Genomic DNA, 24,293 nt, shown 5'->3' on the forward strand with positions numbered 1-24,293 from the left:
CTGTAAACAAACTAAAAGATAAACTAGCATTACAGTAACCTGTTTAAAAGATAAACTGGCTTTCCAGTAAATAGGTTAAAAGATAAACTAGCTTTACAGTAAACAGGCTAAAAGCTAAACTAGCTTTACAGTAAGCAAGCTAAAAGATAAACTAGCTTTACAGTAAACAGTCTAAAAGAAGACATATTGTCACAGCAAACAGGCTCAATTAACAGTACAGTAAACAAGTTGATAGATAGATAGATAGATAGATAGATAGATAGATAGATAGATAGATAGATACGTTATTGATCCCAAAGGAAATTTAGAGTAAATGAGCTAAAACCCAAATGCATATTAAAGCTGAAACATGAACTAGCATCACAGTAAACATGCTAAAACATGAACTATCCATCCATTATCTGTAGCCACTTATCCTGTACAGGGTCGTGGGCAAGCTGAAGCCTATTCCAGCTGACTATGGGTGGGAGGCGGGGTACACCCTGGACAAGTCGCCAAATCATTGCAGGGCTAACACTTATGCCGCTTTTCCACTACAAACGCGGCTGAGTCGGGCTGAGCCGTGCCGTGCTGAGTCGAGCTGAGTGGGGCTGTTGGAGTTGCATTTCGACTACAACCGCGCTGAACCGTGCTGGCTGGAAGTGGGTGGACACATTGGGTGGAGTTAGCGAAAGTGGGGTGGACGTCACGTGATGTTGTTAAGCAGCGCAAACAGTGACATCAGTGAGCTTTTAAGCGGTAGTCTCACAACCCGGATAGTAAACAATAAACATGGAGGACATGGAGTCGTTAGTGTTGCTGGTCTTGGTGCTGTGGCTTGTTGTCACCGACAACGCCAACAGATACTGGCAAGAGTGTATAGATGAGGCGAGGCGCATAAGGCTTCATAATTCTCGTAATTCGTAATTCTTCTCCTTCCGGGTTTACGGTGTTTACAGATCCCAGCGTGCTCGCGGGGCGTGTGTGGGCATGTGAGGACACTCCTCCTCACCAATCAGTGCACAGGGGAGTGTCTCCTCACGCCCCCATCCCCACTCGGCACGGTTTGGCTCGCTTCAGCCCCACTCCAAAACGGTGCGAGTTTTAGGGGCTAAGCAGGGCTGAAGCGAGCTGAGTCGTGCTGTTTTTTGGTAGTCGAAACGCGAGCCGTGTCGGGCTGAAGTGAGGTGGAAAAGGGCCATTAGAGACAAACAACAATTCACACTCATACTTACACCTACAGTTACTTTAGAGCCACCAATTAGCCTAACTGCATGTCTTTGGACTGTGGGGGGAAACTGGAGCACCCGGAGGAAACCCACACAGACACGGGGAGAACATGCAAACTCCACACAGAAAGGCCCCTGCTGGCCGCTGGGCTTGAACCCAGAACCTTCTTGCTGTGAGGCAACAGTGCTAACCACTACACTGCCGTGCCACCCTAAAACATGAACTAGCATTAAAATAAACAGATGAAAACAAACTACAACCCCGATTCCAAAAAAGTTGGGACAAAGTACAAATTGTAAATAAAAACGGAATGCAATGATGTGGAAGTTTCAAAATTCCATATTTTATTCAGAATAGAACATAGATGACATATCAAATGTTTAAACTGAGAAAATGTATCATTTAAAGAGAAAAATTAGGTGATTTTAAATTTCATGACAACAACACATCTCAAAAAAGTTGGGACAAGGCCATGTTTACCACTGTGAGACATCCCCTTTTCTCTTTACAACAGTCTGTAAACGTCTGGGGACTGAGGAGACAAGTTGCTCAAGTTTAGGGACAGGAATGTTAAGCCATTCTTGTCTAGTGTAGGATTCTAGTTGCTCAACTGTCTTAGGTCTTTTTTGTCGTATCTTCCGTTTTATGATGCACCAAATGTTTTCTATGGGTGAAAGATCTGGACTGCAGGCTGGCCAGTCCAGTACCCGGACCCTTCTTCTACGCAGCCATGATGCTGTAATGCAGTATGTGGTTTGGCATTGTCATGTTGGAAAATGCAAGGTCTTCCCTGAAAGAGACGTCGTCTGGATGGGAGCATATGTTGCTCTAGAACCTGGATATACCTTTCAGCATTGATGGTGTCTTTCCAGATGTGTAAGCTGCCCATGCCACACGCACTAATGCAACCCCATACCATCAGAGATGCAGGCTTCTGAACTGAGCGCTGATAACAACTTGGGTCGTCCTTCTCCTCTTTAGTCCGAATGACACAGCGTCCCTGATTTCCATAAAGAACTTCAAATTTTGATTCGTCTGACCACAGAACAGTTTTCCACTTTGCCACAGTCCATTTTAAATGAGCCTTGGCCCAGAGAAGACGTCTGCGCTTCTGGATCATGTTTAGATACTGTTAGGACTGGGACTGTTTTGGCCTCTAGAGGCTGCTGTTATTTCCTTTTCGTGTCATGTTTGTTTTGGCCTCTAGAGGCCGCCACTGTTCCTGTGTTTTGTGTTTGTGTCAATTGCCTGTTTAGTCCTGATTATTTTCACCTGTGTTCAATTTAGTTTGTGTATTTTTACCCCGAGTTCAGTCCTCTTGTCATGGAGTCTTTGTGCTGTTATGTTTATCTACAGTTTCCTCTGTACCGTGTTCTTTGTTTTGCACTTTGCTTTTCTTTTGGACCTAAGTATTTACTGTGTTTTTGGATCTTCTGAGCGTTCAGCATTTTGCCTTTCCTTTTGTTTTTGGACTTTGCACCTTTGGATATTTTTATTTTTGTTATCTTCTGAGCTTTTGGATTTTCTTTTTTTTGTTTTTTCATTGGATTGTAAATATTGTACATAGTGTAAATAAACTGTTGTTTGATACTTTTTCTACTTCCGCCTCACGCCTCTGCATTTGAGTCATCCCCCTGGTGGCCTAGTGGGGGTTTGCTGGATTATCACACCAACGAACCTGGTTCGAATCCCAGCAAATCCCTAACAGATATGGCTTCTTCTTTGAACTATAGAGTTTTAGCTGGCAACGACGGATGGCACGGTGTGTTCACAGATAATGTTCTCTGGAAATATTCCTGAGCCCATTTTGTGATTTCCAATACAGAAGCATGCCTGTATGTGATGCAGTGCCGTCTAAGGGCCCGAAGATCACGGGCACCCAGTATGGTTTTCCGGCCTTGACCCTTACGCACAGAGATTCTTCCAGATTCTCTGAATCTTTTCATGATATTATGCACTGTAGATGATATGTTCAAACTCTTTGCAATTTTACACTGTCGAACTCCTTTCTGATATTGCTCCACTATTTGGCGGTGCAGAATTAGGGGGATTGGTGATCCTCTTCCCATCTTTATTTCTGAGAGCCACTGCCACTCCAAGATGCTCTTTTTATACCCAGTCATGTTAATGACCTATTGCCAATTGACCTAATGAGTTGCAATTTGGTCCTCCAGCTGTTCCTTTTTTGTACCTTTAACTTTTACGGCCTCTTATTGCCCCTGTCCCAACTTTTTTGAGATGTGTTGCTGTCATGAAATTTCAAATGAGACAATATTTGGCATGAAATTTCAAAATGTCTCACTTTCGACATTTGATATGTTGTCCATGTTCTACTGTGAATACAATATCAGTTTTTGAGATTTGTAAATTATTGCATTCCGTTTTTATTTATAATTTGCACTTTGTCCCAACTTTTTTGGAATCGGGGTTGTAATATTAACATCAACAGGATAAATTAAATGAGCAAATACAATGACTGGAATTACAGGAAACAGATTAAATAGTAAACAAGCAAATGTATGAACTAGTATAACATTCCAATCAAGAATATCTGTATGATGTAGCATTACCACTAAATTATGAACTAGCATTACAGTAATCAGCCTGAATAGTAAAGAGGCTAAAACATGGACTAGCATGAAGAAGTTTTAAGATTACTTCCACCAATTGGATGATTCGTTCTAAGACAAGCATTTCCTCAATATTTGCTAAGAATGCCCAGGAGTAGGAAGCAGAAACAAGGTGCTTTTAGAGTTCTGTAATGTTTGGTATCGCTAATCAAGATAGATGAAGATAGAGAAATAAGGAAATTGGAGAAGTTGGCCATCTTGTGCCACAGTTTGGCACTACAGAAAACATGCTAGCTCCCAGACAGCTAATCATCATTGCGTCTGGACGATCGTATGGCGTTATAAAGCCACTTGGGACTCAGACAGAATTACTATGTAGCCTGGGAGACACTAGCTTTATCTACCTCACATTTCTGTTGCCAATTATCCTGTAGCTGACTTGTTATGAATTCACCTCACTGCCTTTTAGTCTGATAATGTTATCGCCCAGCCATGAAGACTCTCTGTTACAAAAGAGCTGTGGCGCTGCTTGAGTTATTTATGATCTTTGAGCAGCCTGGGAGTTTAGCCAGTCTGTCTGGCAGACGTCCAGTTCTATACACAGCTAATAACATTAGCCTTGGTATTTTTATTTTTTTTTGGTTTGTGATCAGATGAATCGTGACATGTTAAATTTGGATTTCGATCTCTAAAAACCTGACAGTAAACAAAGAACAAAGCATCGAACAGATTAGTGTTTCTGAGCTGAGGGTGACATTACACAGGGTTTGTGAGACTATGATGGAAACGTCAATGTTACATGAAATTAAAGTTTAATAATTTACTAGATCACTTTTCTGTGGTCACAGCTAACACATGGAAAAATACACCTTCTTAGCAGATCATATTTTATGCCATACAATTAAAAATAAAAACAATAATTTGTTTTTGCTTTATACTGTATACTGTAAAGGCTAAAATACTACCTAGCACTGTAGTAAACAAACAGGCTAAAATCTAAACTCGCATAAAATATGAAATGTTTAACAGATTTAAAAAAACATTATTATTATTATTATTATAGCCCTGCTATAACCTGGCGACTTGTCCAGGGTGTACCCTGCCTCTCGCCCATAGTCAGCTGGGATAGGCTCCAGCTTGCTTGCGACCATGTAGGGCAGGATAAGTGGCTACAGATGATGGATGGATGGATATTATTATTATTATTATTATTATACAAAAGAAACTAAATCATGAACTTGCAACCAGGAAACTGAACTAACTAGCATGATAGTAAACTAGACCCCGAAGCCGTTTGTTTTCAGGATAATGGCTGGCTGATGAAATTATTGGCTGGCTAGCTGACTCAGCCAAAACCTTAATGGCTGCTGCAGCCACCAAAATGTTTATGGCTACAAATGGCTGATACTGTTTCTTCACGCCTATGGTCTACGTTCAATTGATTATAAGATGCAGTGTACTGGTTACACAGATACGTAGGCTATTTCCACAACACAGTTTGGTTAAAAAACTGATTGTACTACAACAAATGGTGTATTTATGATAGCATTTATTGATTATAAAAGTTATTTATTTATTACATTTATTTATTATAAGTACTTAGATGTATTATTATTATCTCTCTCTCTCTCTCTCTCTCTCACACACACACACACACACACACACACACACACACACACGGGTCATTTAACTGGTCTCTTACTTCATTGTAAATATAAATCTAGCAAGATTGTAGTTCAATGCTAATAATAAGCTAATCTGGATTGTTCGAGGAAGGCATCTAGCTATCTACTCTCACTAGCAATGACCAGTGAAGGACTGGTAGCTATCTTACTATGATGAAAGTAGAGTGGTGGAGTACTTTTTTTTTTTATCAATCTCGAAGTATGTGAAACAAACAAACAAACAAAAATACCTTTACACTTTCCCTCAGCAGCGGCAAAGAATGCAGCCATCTCGTCGATATCGGAGTCGATTGATGCTCTGGGTGGGTTCCCGGGTTCCCCAGTGTATCGTGGTAACGGTGTGAGGGGCGGGAAGCCAGACAGGTAGTCACAACAGCAAGCTTGTGGTGGCTCTCTGTGCTGTGATATCAGTTCTAAATCTCTACAGTGTATGCCTATACGTCTCTATTGTGTTACTACTAGTGTGTACAGTTGATCATGTTTGTGTCACTTTTCTTGTAGCTCATGATGTGGATAAACCCATTATTTGATGTACACAATTCTTAGTGGCTCAGCCAAATTTTATTAGATAGCGGCTCAAATTGGCTTACAAAATTATTGGCTGGCGGCGGCTCAAATTCTAAATGGCGGTTTTAGCGGCGCCTGGCGGCGGCTTCGGGGTCTATAGTAAACTGATCAAACATGAACTAGCAGGGGAACTAGCATTACAGTAAATGAGCTGAAACGTGAACTTGTATTATATTAAAAACATTTTTTTTTAAAGTGGCTAGCACTACAGTAAGGAGGGTTAGATATGAATTAGCATTAAACTAAACATAACAATAACTGGCATTACAATACACAGGTTAAATCACTAATAAAACAGCATCATACTAAATAACTTCAAACATAAACTAGCATCTATGAAGCAGATAAAATGGCAGTATATTAAGCAGGTTAAAATACAAACTAGCATTGTGTTAATGAGCTAAAAATTTTAACTAACGTTATACTAAGCTGGTTAAAACATGAACTAGCATTATATGACACAAACAAAAACAATAACTAGCATGATATGAAGCTGGTTAAAACATGAACTAGCATTATACAATGCAGATAAAAACAATAACTTTATATATTTTATGTACAGCATTATACTAAACAAAGTTCTCGTGTTAAACTGTAAATTGCAGATTTGAGGTGATGTAGAGTCGCGTATTCCACTTTAATAATGAACTTCTTAAACATTTTCTATTATTTGTGTATGGTCAGTCAACATCATTACATTGATGGTTCTGGCATTCCAAAGGGGTGTGTGTGTGTGTGTGTGCACTGTGGGTCTGTTAAACATCTTTGTGTTGCTGTACTTCCTGTTTTGCACTTATGTTAGTGAGACTGAGTGAAGGAGAGAGATTTTCCTGAACCATGTACGTCACATTACTCTGTCATGCTCACCTCCACTTCTGTGTGTGTGTGTGTGTGTGTGTGTGTGTGTGTGTGTGTGTGTGTGTGTGTGTGTTGCCTTACACTTGTCTCTGTGTGTGATGTTATAGAGCTGGGGACTTATGGCAAGCTAAAATATTATCACTCAATGACCGAAGAAGGTAAGATCCTTTCTTTCTGTGTGCAAATCATCATCCATGTTCACCTTCCCTCCTCACTATTTCCCTCATCACACTGTGTGTGTGTATATGTGTGTGTGTGTGTGTGTGTGTGGTGTTTTCAGCCTCTCTTGGTGAGATTTCACTAACATAAGTGCAAATCGTGTATGACAATTTCATTTTTTGTGTTTTTTCCTTTCCTTTTCCTTTTTTTTCCTCCCCCAAGCATCCTGCACCTTCATTTCGTTGTTCGGATTCTTTTAGCATTTTGTTGGTGTTTTCTCCTCCTAAATTGAAAACCTGAGAACACGACCATGTTCATATTTAGAAGTTAAATATAACACACACACACACACACACGCACACACACACACACACACCATGCTCGTGATGGAGCTGACGTGAGGAAATAGTGTGAGTCACTCTGGGAGGAGTTAAGGAGTAGCAGCAACATACAGCTAATGTAATAATAACGATCTCCCCTCCGACCCCTCCCATCTCTCTCTCTCTCTATCTCTCTTGCTTTCTGTCTAAACCAATAACAGCACTTCTGGGATGTCTGGTTCCAGCTGAATTGCTTTAGTGTCTTTGAGGATGGGTTAGGCTCGCATAACGGTCAGCACGGTGACAAATCGGCTTGTGCGGTTCCTCTGATGTTGGAGAGAAAGAGCCGACGCTGGCTGCTAATTTTAGCTCCATCCTCATCGCTACACACTCTTCAGACTCTTTGATGTTGCATAATAAAGCATCATTTGGCCTGCTAATTTTCCACACGCAGGAAACAGGGGTGTTTTTCAATAACGCGTTATTATTTACTCTTGCTTTCTCGTGCTCTCGTTTGATGTCATCTTCTGTCATGTCTCAAATTAAATTTCAGCACCGATGAGTGAACATGAAATTATGAAGAATGAATTGGAATGAGAAGACGCGAGAGCAATGTGGTCGAGTTTATACTGAGATGATGTATGGGCTGAAATTTTTATACAAACTGAGTCATGCCAATTCCAAATAGTCTTTAGAAGTCAGCGACTAGCCAATACAAGTTATTTAAAATGATAATTTACTGTGATGGCATCACAAATGTAGATCATGTGACTTTACTTCAGCTAAACAGTATGTTAACATCTGTTCTGAAGTCAACAAGGTGGGAACTGTGTATCATAATCATCAAATAATTCATAGTTATTTCATGAAATCCAGTCATACATGAGCTGATAGCCAATGAGGCGTGATGTGCCTCATTGGCTATAAGCCATGTACAACGAGACTGAGTGTTAGGAGATTGTTAGGAGATATTTACGATTTTTGGTATGAATTAGAGTGTCTCTCACTTGAGGATTTTATCACCCAAGCTTGCTGACCCTCTAAAGGTCATGTGATGCAGATGTGCACATCTGTAGGGGTTAGATTAACCAGTCTGGGCCACTGCTGAGGGCTACAGACAGCCTGATGGGCTGAGAGCCAACTGGAGTTAATGATTTTGTCAGGAAGGTCATGGAGTGATAATCAGTGCGTTATTGAGAAACAGAGTTTAAGCGGTGTGTTTGATGCGAATGTGCTAACACTCTGTCACATGCTGTTCCATGAATGCTAATACACCTTATAACCTTTAGTGAGTGCCAGGTATTACGCTAGAATGTGTTTGAGTGCATAAATTATCTAAATACACATTAGCTATTGCTGTGCAAACGAGTGGTTTTAAATTAGCAAATTGTGTAGCGTATATTAGCGTTATTGATATGATTAGCTAAAATGCCATAATCTAAACCTCTGTTCTAAGCAAGTGCTCTCTCTTCCTTCGTGTTTCAGGAAAGTTCCGTGAGAAAGCGTCCATCCTTCACAAAATTGCCAAAAAGAAATGCCAAGTTGAAGATGCTAACGGAGTGGCTGGTAAGTTGCTAACAGAGTGGGTGGTAAGTTGACCTGTTAGATTTCAACTAGCATTAAAATCCTCAAATCACTTCATTAATTTTTTTTGTCATAGTGTACACAGTGACCAGTGTATTAACACCTGCATTACATCCACACAGAGAAGGTAATGCATAGCATTCTCTGTTTACTAACTATATATTAATATTAGCAGTTAACGTTACCCTAGATTAACGCTGTCAAATTCCTGGAATAATAATTCCATTTGAATATTAATGAGACAACAGACAGTATATTAGCTATAGCTAATGTATCACTTTCTTAAACATAGAAAACTCATTCTCTGCATTTTACTTTTTCTTTTTTTTTCAGTTAGAACTGCAAATTACATCCATATCAATTTGCATGGACGCCATACCCACTTATCATTCCATGAGAGTTATTGAGTTCTTTGGCTATTCATACATTCAGGTTACTTTAATGAATAAACTTGGACCAAAAAGGTTGGGACGCTGGGTAAAATGCAAATAATAAAAACAGAATGTGAAGATTTGCAAATCATGTAAATTCTATATTTCATTGAAAATAGTACAAAGATAAGATATCAAATGTTAAAACTGAGAAATTTTATTGTTTTTTGAAAAATATATGCTCATTTTGAATTTGATGTCAGCGACATGTTTCAAAAAAAATTGGGATGGGGCAACAAAAGACTGAAAAAGTTGTGTAATGCTAGAAGAAAAAAAACCTAATTTGGTTAATTGGCAACAGGTCAGTAACATGATTGGGTATAAAAAGAGCATCCCACAGAGGCAGAGTCTCTCAGAAGTAAAGATGGGGATGGGTTCACCTCTCTGTGAAAGACTGCATGGGCAAACAGTGAAACATTTAAGAATAACGTTCCTCAATGTAAAACTGCAAAGAATTTGGGGATCACATCATGTATGGTACATAACATCATTAAAAGATTCAGACAATCTGGAGAAATCTCTGTATGTAAGGGACAAGGCTGAAAACGGACACTGGATGCCTGTGATCTTCAGGCCCTCAGGAGACACTGCATTAAAAGCAGACACACGTCTGTAGTGGAAATCACTGTATGGGCTCAGGAACACTTCAGAAAACCATCGTCTGTGAAAACAATTCATTACTGCAAACACAAATGCAAGTTAAAACCAGATATAAACAACATCCAGAAACATTGCCACCTTCTCTGGGCCCAAGCTCCTTTATGATGGACTGAGGTGAAGTGGAAAATTGTCCCAAGGTCTGATGAATCAAAATTAGAAATTTTTTTTAGAAAACATGGACACCACGTCCTCCAGATTAAAGAGGAGAGGGATCACCCAGCTTATTATCAGTGCACAATTCAAAAGCTATCATCTGTGATGGTAGGAGGGTACATTAGTGCATTTCTGCACATATGAAAACTGCATGGCTTTGTAGTAAAAGAGTCTGGGTGCTAAACTGGCCTGCCTGCAGTCTAGACTTGTCTCTCACTGAAAACTTTTAGTGCATTATGAAGCGTAAAATACGACAAAGGAGACCCTGAACTGTTGAACAACTGAAATTGTACATCAGACAAGAATGGGACAACATTTCTCTTTCAAAGCTACAGCGATTGGTTTCCTTAGTTCCCAAACATTTACATAACACAGCCGCACTTCATATTTTCCTGTAGAAATGCATTTCTAGTTTGTAATCTAGGTTTTTTTCCACCCATCGGATCCGCATTTAGCCTGATCAAAGTGAACACAGACATGTCTCTTATTTCCACACACCAATTATGCTAACAGAGCCACATTACCATATTAGCATCTTAACACAACTCAAATGGCACACATAATTCACACACGCTTTCTTTGATGTTCTGTCTGACCAGTATTCTGAGTGTTCAGACTTATTTTTAAACACACACACACACACACACACACACACACACACACACACACACACACACCTCATGCAACCAACTGTGCTCCAACAGTGTGTTGTGTTTATTTTAGATAAGAACCTCCCAAATAGCTCCAGCGTGGAGGTGGAAGTTTCTCCACCTCTGAACGGCACTGCGGGCCAAGAGGGCGACGCGGTGAGTCAGTATAACAGCGCACACACACACACACACACACACACACACACAAAATCTTTAATAAAGACTGTGCACCTGATGTACTAAACAATCTGTGCCTTTTTCTCTTTCATTTGTAATTCTGTTGCATTCTGCACAAAAAAAATCAGCAGATGCAACAAAAAATGCGATGTCTGACTCCATATTCCATTTGATGCACTAGACTGTTATCTTCAGCTGTTATCTTTTGTGCTAAACTTTGAATTTGCCTCCCAAAACCTCAGAGCAGTACAGACAGTGTTTTTGGGTGCAAACTTTTACTCCAAAATTGATTGGTTTTTTTTGGAGCCCATCGTGATATCTGTACATAATAAAAACAATGTGCGGTCTACACTTTTGTACCATGTTCTAATTGGATGATTAAAATTAATTGCAATAGCTTCTTCCCTAAGCATGTGGTTGTTTCTGTGAAACCCTGTAAACTGCAAACAAGTTTAGTGACATCACACAATAATCACGCCGTATTAAGATGTAGCTATGACTTAATTGTCACGTTCCCTCTCATTGCTAAAGCCCCGTTCACACCTAGCACTAAGGTGCGTCCTGTACTCAGGGTGTCCAAGGTGTCTCAGGCCAAGTTTACATTAGACCGTATCTGTCTCGTTTTCTTCGCGGATGCACTGTCCGTTTACATTAAACCGCCTGGAAACGCCAGGAAACGGGAATCTGCCAGGGTCCACGTATTCAATCTAGATCGTGTCTGATCTGGTGCTGTGTAAACATTGAGATACGCAGATACGCTGAGCTGAGCTCTAGCTGGCGTCGTCATTGGACAACGTCACTGTGACATCCACCTTCCTGATTCGCTGGCGTTGGTCATGTGACGCGACTGCTGAAAAACGGCACGGACTTCCGCCTTGTATCACCTTTCATTAAAGAGTATAAAAGTATGAAAATACTGCAAATACTGATGCAAATACTGCCCATTGTGTAGTTATGATTGTCTTTAGGCTTGCCATCCTTCCACTTGCAAGTGGTAAGTGATATGCGCTGGGATCACACACACAGCGGCTCAGTCCCGAAAACACTGCTTGTTCACTTCACTCGCGCGCTGTGTGAGCTGCGCAGGGCCGGAGTGCGCACCCTCCAGAGGGCACTCGCTGTTCAGGGCGGAGTGATTTGGAGCGCAGGATGCCTGCGGAGCCGAGCGTATCCGTGTATTGGTGTTGCTGTGTGCACGCAAATCGTGTATTGGTGTTGCTGTGTGCACGCTAATCGTTTTAAAAACGTTAATCTGATGATCCGCTGATACGGTCTAATGTAAACATGGGCTCAGAGGCCTTGTACACACTTGGCATTAGAATGTGTCTACACAAGTGTCTCCAGTGACCCCTTATGATCAAATCCTATATGCAAATAAACACATACATCATATACACCTGTAATTGGAGACCACTTGTGGCCTGAGGACGCATGGTAATACCAGGTGTGACCTGGGAGACGCATTCTGAGCTGATCAAGCTGTTTTCGGATATGGTCTGGGACACGCACAATCACGTCACACTTGCAGAAGCATCTCAGTGCGTCCTGGACAGCGTTGAAGATCAACAGTGTCATTGCACTGCTTCAGCAAACCGAATTCTCTACCACTAATGGATCAATGCTAAAACAACAGAGATGAAAACAGCTGCTTTTCAGAGCTTCTTTCTTTCTTTCTTTCTTTCTTTCTTTCTTTCTTTCTTTCTTTCTTTCTTTCTTTCTTTCTTTCGTTCTTTCGTTCTTTCTTTCTTTCTTTCTTGTTAGAAGTTTCAGGAGCAGGCCACGTGCTTGAAACCGAAACTTTGAAACAGAGTGTATGTTTACATAAGATAGGACTCCAGGACATGGCAGGTGTCACCAGCAATGCATTTCAGCTGTCCACTTGCACCCAGATCGCTCTGGGCAGATGTTAATACCAGGTGTAAACAAGACCATTATGATCTTATTCCTGTGTCATTATAAATCGTAGCCACGTATGACTATTTCTTTAAGTAGGGACAGCACCAGTGGGGCTCCAGCCTAAAGTACCAATTTCACAGTAAAATCTTATGGCCCTTTTCCACTACCCTTTTTCAGCTCACTTCAGCTCACTTCAGCCCGACACGGCTCGCGTTTCGACTACCTCAGAACAGCACGACTCAGCTCGCTTCAGCCCTACTCAGCACCCAAAACTCGCACGGTTTTGGAGTGGGGCTGAAGCGAGCCAAACCGAGCCGAGTGGGGCTAGGGGCGTGAGGAGACACTCCCCTTTGCACTGATTGGTGAGGAGGAGTGTCCTCACACGCCCTGCGAGCACACTGGGATCTGTAAACACCGTAAACCCGGAAGAAGAAGAATTACGAATTACGAGGATTTCTGAAGCCTTATGCGCCTCGCCTCATCTATACGCTCTTGCCAGTATCTGTTGGCGTTGTCGGTGACAACAAGCCACAGCACCAAGACCAGCAACACTAACGACTCCATGTCCTCCATGTTTATTGTTTACTATCCGGGGCGTGAGACTACCGCTTAAAAGGTCACTGATGTCACTGTTTGCGCCACCTAACGACATCACGTGACGTCCACCCACTTTCGCTAACTCCACCCAATGTGTCCACCCACTTCCAGCCAGCACGATTCAGCGCGGTTGTAGTCGAAATGCAACTCCAACAGCCCCACTCAGCTCGACTCAGCCCAACTCAGCACGGCACGGCTCAGCCCAACTCAGCCGCGTTGGTAGTGGAAAAGTGGCATTACTCTGGATATTCGGACCATCAGCGCAGTTTGTTTTAGATTTTAAATTCATTCTCATTAATGCTGTTTACTCATGATATATACTGTATGTCATAACGACGTTTTAATACTGATTCTGATGTTGGAGGCCTTTTTTACACATCTGGCAACCCTGGGCAATATACAGTATCTTCACATTTAGTGAAAGATTTAACACCCCAAACAACAGTATTTAGTGTGTGTGCACGTTAAGTTACAGCTCATGTGTTCGACTCCGCCTTTGACATAAAAGTCACATGATACATATTCACGCGTGAATACTGACATGAACGCTGACACAATTATCGACTGGATTTTTCGCATAATTTTTATAAACTTCTTTTATGGTCATGTGTTAATCCGTCACCAGTCACGCATTTTTTATTTTCACGTCACGTGATGTTCACACGTGTGTGTGTATGTGTGTGAGAGAGAGAGTGAGTGTTTGAGGTCAAAACTAACTGAGAACAGAAGGTAATGAGTTTGCACTTTATACTCAAAGGGAAGAACACTTTTCATATTTAACCTTCCTACTGTATCCCCCCCAACACACACACATGCTACTCCCTGGCTTCCCTCTTGTTTGGCTGATGAAAAGCCTACCACCTCCTGCCCTCTGTTGGTGCAGCACGGTGCCAGGCAAACAGATGGCGCAGCTTGCGTACAGACAGGAACAGTGCCCTCTCAATGTCACCGTGACAACTGGGTCACCGGGGACCAGAAAATACACACCCCGTTCCAGCTCTCTTAGACACAATATTGGTTTATACAGCCTGCCTCTCTCTTTCTCTCTCACACACACACACACACACACACACACACACACACACACACACACACACACAAAATAAGAATGCATATGGGTGCAAAAACAGGAAGTGTAATTCACCCTGATTGTAATCACTGAATTAAAATCCTCGCTGACTTCCCCTAGACACTTCCTCGAAATCATACATTAATTTTACATGAACTATATGGTGCAAAAGTTTGTACACCCCAAACAAACATATAGTATAGAATGAAATTAAGGTGGTTTTTTTCATAACATACCTCTTAAATTAGCGCTTATGAAATGTATTGTAAAGATGCACATTAAATTGTACACAAGTCAAAGTTTTGCTTCAGAAATGAAAACAATCAGAGGTGGTTATAAAGGCATGGGATCGACATAAATGTTTACAAGTTAGATAACATTTCTATCATCCTCTGACAGAGGGGGTACAAACTTCTGAACTAATCACCTTCATTTTCATTGTTTTACAATTAATATCTTAAGCTACACATTTTTTTGGTTTGTTTGTTTTACACTGATCATCTGTGAAGCCAAACACAAAACATTCATTTATATACACTCTATGGCCACTTTATTAGGAATACCCCTACATCCACCTGCTGTTTGATGCGGTTCTCTAATCAGCCGATCCCTTGAAAGCAGCACAATGCATCAAATCATGCAGATACAAATCAAGAGCTTCAGTAGATACAAATCAAGAGCTTCAGTTAATGTTCACTTTAAACATCAGAACGGGAAAAATTGTGATCTCAAAGTGTGACTTTCTTTCACTGTGGCATGGGTGTTGGTTTGAGCCAGATGGACTGGTTTGAGTATTTCAGAAACTGCTGATCTCCTGGGGTTTTCACACACAACAGTCTCTAGAGTTTACACAGAATGGTGCGAAAAACAAAAAAACATAGAGTGAGTGACAGTCCTGTGGGTGGAAAAAAATGCCTTGTTGATAAGAGAGCTCAGAGGAAAACGGTCAGATTGGTTCAAGTTGCTAGGCAACTCGTATAATCACTCTTTACAACCGTGGTGAGCAGAAAAGCATCTCAGCATGCAACAGCAGAAGAACACATTGGGTTCCACTCCTGCAGCCAAGAACAGGGATCTTAGAATCAAGAACAAGTTCCTATTAAAGTGGACAGTGAGTGGATATCTCATCTCATCTCATTATCTGTAGCCGCTTTATCCTTCCACAGGGTCGCAGGCAAACTGGAGCCTATCCCAGCTGACTATGGGCGAAAGGCGGGGTACACCCTGGACAAGTCGCCAGGTCATCACAGGGCTGACACATAGACACAGACAACCATTCACACCTACGGTCAATTTAGAGTCACCAGTTAACCTAACCTGCATGTCTTTGGACTGTGGGGGAAACCGGAGCACCCGGAGGAAACCCCCGCGGACACGGGGAGAACATGCAAACTCCACACAGAAAGGCCCTCGCCGGCCCCGGGGCTCGAACCCAGGACCTTCTTGCTGTGAGGCGACAGCGCTAACCACTACACCACCGTGCCGCCCGTGAGTGGATATACCAATATAAAATATATGTAATTATTTATAGCATCTGTACAGTGCAGCCAACTGGAAGTAGTGCATTTATTACAAAACATCCATCATAAATATGAAAGTGAATCTCAATAACATTATCAAAGCAACAAACACAATGAAATGATTTCAATATTTATGAGCATACGGTGAGAATCAAATTTAATGATATTATAAAATAATGAGATTAAAGACATTTCACATCAGTCGATCAGGAGAAGTTTGTTTAGCTCTGAATTTTTGTTACACTTTTCATATGTATTGCTATTGCTTTTTTTATTTAATATTTTTAAAATAATAATGTGTCTGATTTAAGATTTATAGGGGTTTTTTTGGGGGGGATTTTGTTATTTAAATCATGTGTCCAGTACTCTGTCAGAATGTGGTTTGAGTCGCCAGATGTTCAAAATTAATTTTTAATCTCCAGTTTTTAATTGTTTTGTGCATTATTTATTTATTTATTTATTTATTGAGCTGGATCATTTCTGTCTTTCCAGCTGTTGTTTTGCAGGGACTCCCATCATTTTCTTTCAAAAACAACTTTAACCCCAGAGGAAGATGAATCCTTTTTGGGTTTTAAGTCTAAGTTTCTGCTTCATGCTCTAGTTGTACAATTACTGCTGTTTGCATCTGCGGCAGAAACTCAAATCTGTCTTGAGACCATTAATCTGAACCCTCAGTGACTTCCTGTTACCTCTGACACTCTTGTGTATGTTTGTGTGTGTGTGAGAGAGTGAATGAGTGAGTGAGTGAGTGAGAGAGAGAGAGAGAGAGGTTTTGCTGACACTTCGCTCTCCCCTCTGCCAAACTCCCGCTGGATATATTTTCGGCGGCCCACACATGCTGCCGTCCCACGATGCACCTGTGTGCGTCTGGCAGGAAGCAGGTGCTGGTTTGGCACCTAAGACTGATGCAAGTGTTCCTGTTCGATAATTACACCACTCCTCCTGCTTGCTGCCCCTGATTTCTCTCTCTCTCTCTCTCTCTCTCTCTCTCTCTCTCTCTCTCTCACACACACACACACACACACACCACACAAGCTCAAGGTCAATTTAAAAGCCAACACCTCAAACTGCAGTTATTTTTACTTAACAACGGCAAAAAAACAGAGCTATCACCTCTGTCACCCCGGGGAGGAGTGAAAACCGATTTAGAAAATAACGCAACGCTGATTCACTTCAGTCCACGTCGAAGTTTTGGTCTCCTCTCTTGAGAAAATCACTTTCTCCTAAAAATATTTCTGACCATTATGAGTGTATTTTCTTTTTTATATATATATATATATATATATATATATATATATATATATATATATATATATATATATATATAGGCAGCACGGTGGTGTAGTGGTTAGTGTCACCTCACAGCAAGAAGGTCCGGGTTCGAGCCCCGTGGCTCTCCCCGTGTCCGCGTGGGTTTCCTCCGGGTGCTCCGGTTTCCCCCACAGTCCAAAGACATGCAGGTTAGGTTAACTGGTGACTCTAAATTGAGCGTAGGTGTGAATGTGAGTGTGAATGGTTGTCTGTGTCTGTGTCAGCCCTGTGATGACCTGGCGACTTGTCCAGGGTGTACCCCGCCTTTCGCCCGTAGTCAGCTGGGATAGGCTTCAGCTTGCCTGCGACCCTGTAGAACAGGATAAAGCGGCTACAGATAATGAGATGAGATTAACCTATTTTCCTATTTTACAGTATTTTAACGGTACTTAAATGTGAGCTGTGTCCGAATTCTCAGCACAAAGTCAAACACGTTCCTGGTGGGTGTTGGACTCCGCCAAGCCTTCCCCTTGTTTCCGATCCTGTTTGTGATATTCATGGATGGGATCTCGAGGCGCAGCCGGGGTGAGGAGGGTGTCTAGTTTGGGAACCTCAGAATTGCATCTCTGCTCTTTGCAGATGATGTTCTGTTGGCTTCTTCAGAGCGTGACCTTCAGCATGCACTGGGACGGTTTGCAGCTGAGAGTGAAGTGGCTGGGATGAGATTCAGCACCTCCAAGTCTGAGGCCGTGGTTCTCTGCCGGAAAACGGTGGAATGCTCTCTCCAGGTAGGGAGTGAATTGCTGCCCCAAGTGAAGGAGTTCAAGTATCTCAGAGTCTTGTTCACGAATGATGGCAAAATAGAGTGTGAGATGGACAGGCGGATTGGGGCGGCACCAGCAGTAATGCAGGCGTTGTACCAGACTGTCATGGTGAAGAGGGAGCTGAGCCGGAAGGCAAAGCTTTCGATTTACCAGTCAATCTATGTTCCAAGGTCATGAGATTTGAGTAGTGACTGAAAGGATGAGATCGTGGATACAGGCGGCTGTAATGAGCTTTCTCCGTAGGGTGGCTGGGCTCACCTTTAGAAATAGGGTGAGGCGCTCAGACATCTGGAGGGATCTTGGAGTAGAGCCGCTGCTCCTTCATGTCGAAAGGAGTCAGCTGAGGTGGTCCGGGCATCTGATTAGGATGCCTCCTGGGCACCTTCCTTTGGAGGTTTTCCGGGCACGTCCAACTGGGAGGAGACCTCAGGGTAGACCCAGAACATGCTAGAGAGACTATATCTCTCATCTGGCCTAGGAGTGCCTTGGGATCCCCCAGGAGGAACTGAAAAGCATTGCTGGGTAGAGGGACACCTGGAATACCCTGCTTAGCCTGCTGCCACTGCGACCTGAATTTGGATAAGCAGAAGAAAATGGATGGATGGATGGATTTTAATGGTATTTTGTTTCTTTTTTCTTTCTGTTTTAAAGCACTTGGAGCTGCTTTTTAAATGTCACTAATATTTATTTGTTTGTTTGTTTGTAATGTATTGTCATTCTTTTTTTTTTTACATTTTTATTATTTTTAGATTATTATGTTTATCCACAGAGTTCAATCAGAAATTTCATTCAAATTTGCCATCAGTGAGTTTACTGTACCTTTCTAATTCCCAGAGAATGGTTAGTAAACTTACATGATCTTGCTCTGTGTGTGTGTGTGTGTGTGTGTGTGTGTGTGTGTGTGTGTGTGTGTGTGTGTGTGTGTGTGTTCCCTGATGCACTTCCAGAGCATATTCCTGGATGTTTCTCCCATCCTCATACAAATCAGGAGCTGCTGATCGCCTGGGAATGTATTAAAGATGGAGATCACACATACACACACGCACACATGCACGCACGCAAGCACACACACACGCATGGGCTGTTCTACAGCGAGCTGGCTGTTATGATTCAGCAGTTCCCTTAATGAGCTGCTGCCTGAGAACAACAACAACAACAACAACAACAATGTGCACCGTTTAACATCCAACACATGATGCATAACTAATGAGCGCAAACATCTAGAACATCATGACATTTACACTGAGTCCAATATCAAGCCCCAGGTAGGTCCCAAGGAGTGCAGAAAGACCGAGTAGCAACACGTTACATGTATGTTGTAGGAATTGAGAAGTCAGGGTTTTCCCAATCTCTGACCAGGAAAAATCACTCTCCAGTCCCTCAACTCGGAATTCCCACTCAGGAACTCTGGGTGGTCTTCTCAACACCGAGTCCAGCAGGTGACATCAAAGCAAAATGGCCGCTCACAGCATCAGCATTAAATTAACTTCAGCTCCATCAACATACAGACATATTCGCCTGTTAAATCTATAACACTGACTCGACAGTTTACTGTTTTGAAGCGCAAAATGTACATCTCTCATCCCTACATGTACATGTACATGTTCCTACATCCCTACAAATATACATCTCATTGCTAGCTGGCTAGCAATCCCTTAATTTACTTCTTTTGTCAAGAGAAATGATTAAAATGTCAAATTTCAACCTTGCTAATAAAAAAGTACATCTCATTAGCACATTTTGTCAGTAGCTGAGCTTATAGTCTTTGCTTTTAAGTTGCTCTTTTTTCAGTTATGGTCCAAACATGTCACATCAGAGCAGGAATTGGCATCCACATAGACTTTGTGGTCACCATGGACTCCAACTCCTCTCCTCATCCACACGTTCTAGTGCACTTGCTTACTGATCAAGTTCACCAGGACTCAGTCAAACACACACACACACACACACACACACATATATATATATATATATATATATATATATATATATATATATATATATATATATATATATATATATATATGGACACAAGATTTTTACTGGGAAATACACCACTCATATTTTTCATATGAGCTCCATCTGGGACATGGAGAACCAAAACCAGGACATAAATCTCTATATGTCACTCATGAGGAAATCGATGATAAATTTTGTTTTGATAAATTTGGGTACATTTTGTTTGTGAATGTATCTATACAATAAAAAGAAAATCACACGTTGGCTTGAAGATATGAAGTTTATCTTCTCGTGTTGAAAAACTCGCATTTTTCATACAAAATACATCATGGATCTGAGTGACGTATTTAAATAATATTGACTGGCTCTTTTCATGGTATATCAGATATATTCCATTCAGCTAGCATGCTATAGAACGAGTTGAAGACGAGTTCAATATCATGCTAGATGAATGGAATATATCTGATAGACCACTCAATGCCAGCCAACATTATTTAAGTATATAATATAAAAACAGAATTTATTGGAGATGATTACATTTTGTTCGGTGTAGCACTCTGTTTCTTTCTCACAACAGCTGATTAGCATTATCATAAACTACCACTGACACATTGCACTGAAATTTAATTCGCATTTAATTCCTTCAAAGTCGTATTCATTTGTGTTCGAATATTAATTAGTCTCGCACAGAAGAGTGAACGTAAGCAGCAGTGCAACACAAAATATTTTTTTTAAATTGTCATTTTCTTAAACTTCAGCCAGCCAGCAGCAGCTTTGTGTCTTCAGCCTCAGTTTCACACAGAAGTCATCACAGATGCAACCAGACGGAGTTTGTCCTGTCACACCATCTGTTTTGTTCCACAACTTTTCGTGGAAGTTTGGTGATAGAAGGAAATGTTTCATGCTGACAAACTGACTTGCACAAGTTACAGCGATGTCTTGTGGATCACAGTAAAAAATATATTTTTTAAACTGATTTAAAAAAATTTTTTTCATATAGCAATTGATAATTTTCATCTGATCATGTCGAAATATTTCTTTAAGCCAACGTGCAGGAAATAAATTTACACTATACACACAAACTACTTAGGGTGTAGTACATCTAATACAGCGATGATGTGCTCAGCTATCAGAAAGGAACAAACATTTTGGAAAAGAAAACTAAATATTTGTCATTTTAAACAGCTTGTAGAACAAGTGCATTTTATTTACATTTAGTTATCCAACAAATAAGAAAACATAAATGATGAAACTAATAATTGGCACAAGCTATGACTAAATTACTCATGGAGTGATCACATAAGTAGGAAAGATATATTGTTCAAGATATTGTTCATGCGGCTTTATGGATATTCCTACATTTTTAATTCGATAACCTGGAAATTTAATTTCTGTTGACTGATGAGAAAAATACGATGAAATGAAAATAATTTAGCTGTCTATTTTTGTGTCTTCTTGTTGTGAGATGAGGATGAGAGCGGATAATAGTGTCATCAATTGAAAAACAAGGTACTATGAGAACCCAGCTGTAAAATCACATTTTTTTCTAAAACAATAGCCTATATTCTATGACAATAATTTTTAGCTTGCTGTCCAATCAGAACAACTCAACATAAAGGAAACCCGCCCCTTTAATTTGCATGTTGAAGTCTGAACTCCTTTAAAAATCATAAAATAAAAATGTAGTGATATATAATGGCACTGAAAGGCTGACTACGAAGTGTGTGTGTGTGTGTGTGTGTGTGTGTGTGTGTGTGTGTGTGTGTGTGTGTGTGTGTGTGAGTGATAAAGAAGGAAAAAATGTCCCCCAGGAACGTGTTCATGTTGTCAGAGTTGCCTTTGCACTGCCTGCTTCAGGCATTTGACCCATTTTTGATGATGCTCACTTCCTTCTGTCAGAGATGTTGATGGAAAAGTGTGTATGCATTTGCATCTGAGACTGAAAGAGTTTGAGTGTGTGTATGTGTGTGTTGATGCAAGAGTGTGTTAAGCTTTTTTTCTTTGGCTCTGATCACCAAGGTTACAAGAAGTAACCAGGTGACCAGTCAGTTCAGCAGGAGCATCTCCCAAACCATACAGATGGGCGAGAAATTAAAGGAAAAAACAGAAAAGTAGTATGTCTTAGTCAGGGACTAAGGTAACGTGGTTTATAACTTAAAGATGTGATGAGTGTGAAGGTCATAGCATATGATTTGCATCATTTTCATTCTCATCAAACGATTCACTGAACCCTCATGACCTGTAAATGAGGGCAGGGTAACCCTGGAAAAGACCACATCCTTTTATAAGAATAAGTATAAGTATAAGAAATGTTTCATTGTAAATTAATCAGAAGAACATTGTATTGACTTGCTTTTGCCTAAGAGTACAACTGGCAAACCGAGCACACCTAGCTGATGTGGCATGCTCAGACAAGTGTTCATTGTCCAAGTGGGAATTTCCACCACTCTAATTGGAGAGGGTGTGTGTGTGTATATGCACGACATGACAGTTTGAATCTATGCTCTTCAAACAGGGTGATGAAGACGAGGAAGAAGATCAGCCCCTGAGCCTGTCGTGGCCCGAGAGCAGCCGTAAGCGCTTCACGTATCTCATCTTCCTCCCCATCGTCCTACCGCTGTGGATCACACTACCCGATGTCCGTAAGCCTGTGAGTGTGTGTTTGAGCTAAGAGCTGACTACTGTTCTGAAAAACTATGAACGCTCAGGGTTTTCCAGAGTTGCTTCTAGAAGCGTTTTGAGAAGCATAAACCAGAATTTAAAGGTATGCAATGCAACTTTGTGACCACTAGAGGTGCTGTAGAACTCTGCCGGAGAAAGCAGGACCTTGTTTCATTGGACGTAGCTTTAATATAGAATACGTCTCATCTCATCTCATCTCATTATCTGTAGCCGCTTTATCCTTCTACAGGGTCGCAGGCAAGCTGGAGCCTATCCCAGCTGACTACAGGTGAAAGGCGGGGTACACCCTGGACAAGTCGCCAGATCATCACAGGGCTGACACATAGACACAGACAACCATTCACACTCACATTCACACCTACGGTCAATTTAGAGTCACCAGTTAACCTAACCTGCATGTCTTTGGACTGTGGGGGAAACCGGAGCACCCGGAGGAAACCCACGCGGACACAGGCAGAACATGCAAACTCTGCACAGAAAGGCCCTCGCCGGCAACGGGGCTCGAACCCGGACCTTCTTGCTGTGAGGTGACAGCACTAACCACTACACCACCGTGACCGCCCATAATAATAATAATAATTATTATTATTATAATAATAATACTTTTGACCACGAGCTGGGCTAGTGGTTAGTGTGTCTGCCTCTTGGCTGGGAGATCATGAGTTCTACTTGCAGTTGGGTCATTCCAAAGACCAATATCAAAATGGTACCTACTGCCATCTGGCAAGGCACACTGTAGTACAGATACGAGTAGGGCTTCAAACTCTCGTGATTACTAGAGGACTGGCCCCCCACTTTAACCCTAGCAATGTAATAGGTGACAGCCCAAGGGCTACTGAAACGGAGATCGGTGCCACCCAATGCGCCTCAAGGGCCTGGTTAGTACTGGGACAGGAGACTGCCTGGGAAGACCAGGTCCTGGCATGGGAAGGGACTAGGAACTTGAACTTGATTATGCTTTTGAAGGTTTAAACCAGCATTCCCACTGACTTAAGGCATGATTATACCTACTTGAGGGTCCTTATTTCATGTTTTAAAGCGACCTGAAGTGTTAAAAAGACACATTTCTTGACAGAATAAAGAATGAAATTGAACAGTAATGATCATTATTATGTTTATTACTGCAGACATCCAAGAAGTTTTTCCCCATCACGTTCCTGGGCGCCATCTGCTGGATCGCTTGCTTCTCGTACCTGATGGTGTGGATGGCTCACCAGGTGAAATATAAACACACAGCACGTGAGACAAAATACAAAAGTGCTTGAGTCAAAACGTAGCCAAAAGTCTTACCAGTGTTTTGTGTTTTGTGACTCACTGACAACACACTTAAACAGTCATCTCACATTCTCACACACACACACACACACACACACACACACACACACACACACACACACACACACACACACACACAGAGCAGATACACAACACTATGCAGGATATCAGTAATGCAGGAAAGAAGCTTCAGGAAG

The 24,293-nt window shown here is 41.4% G+C and overlaps 1 protein-coding gene across 1 annotated transcript in view; it reads left to right on the plus strand.

Annotated features, from left to right (window-relative positions):
* LOC132883466 (sodium/potassium/calcium exchanger 2-like) overlaps positions 1-24,293 on the plus strand; it is a 111,321-nt gene that overhangs the window by 79,346 nt on the left and 7,682 nt on the right. Inside the window, exons 4-7 of the mRNA XM_060917137.1 lie at positions 8,854-8,934; positions 10,920-11,002; positions 22,655-22,789; positions 23,949-24,038. Coding sequence (XP_060773120.1) covers positions 8,854-8,934; positions 10,920-11,002; positions 22,655-22,789; positions 23,949-24,038 — 389 coding nt within the window. The remainder of the gene's footprint in view (positions 1-8,853; positions 8,935-10,919; positions 11,003-22,654; positions 22,790-23,948; positions 24,039-24,293) is intronic.

This window comes from Neoarius graeffei, chromosome 3 (genome assembly GCF_027579695.1).
Source record: "Neoarius graeffei isolate fNeoGra1 chromosome 3, fNeoGra1.pri, whole genome shotgun sequence".
In the NCBI taxonomy this organism is placed as follows: domain Eukaryota; kingdom Metazoa; phylum Chordata; class Actinopteri; order Siluriformes; family Ariidae; genus Neoarius; species Neoarius graeffei.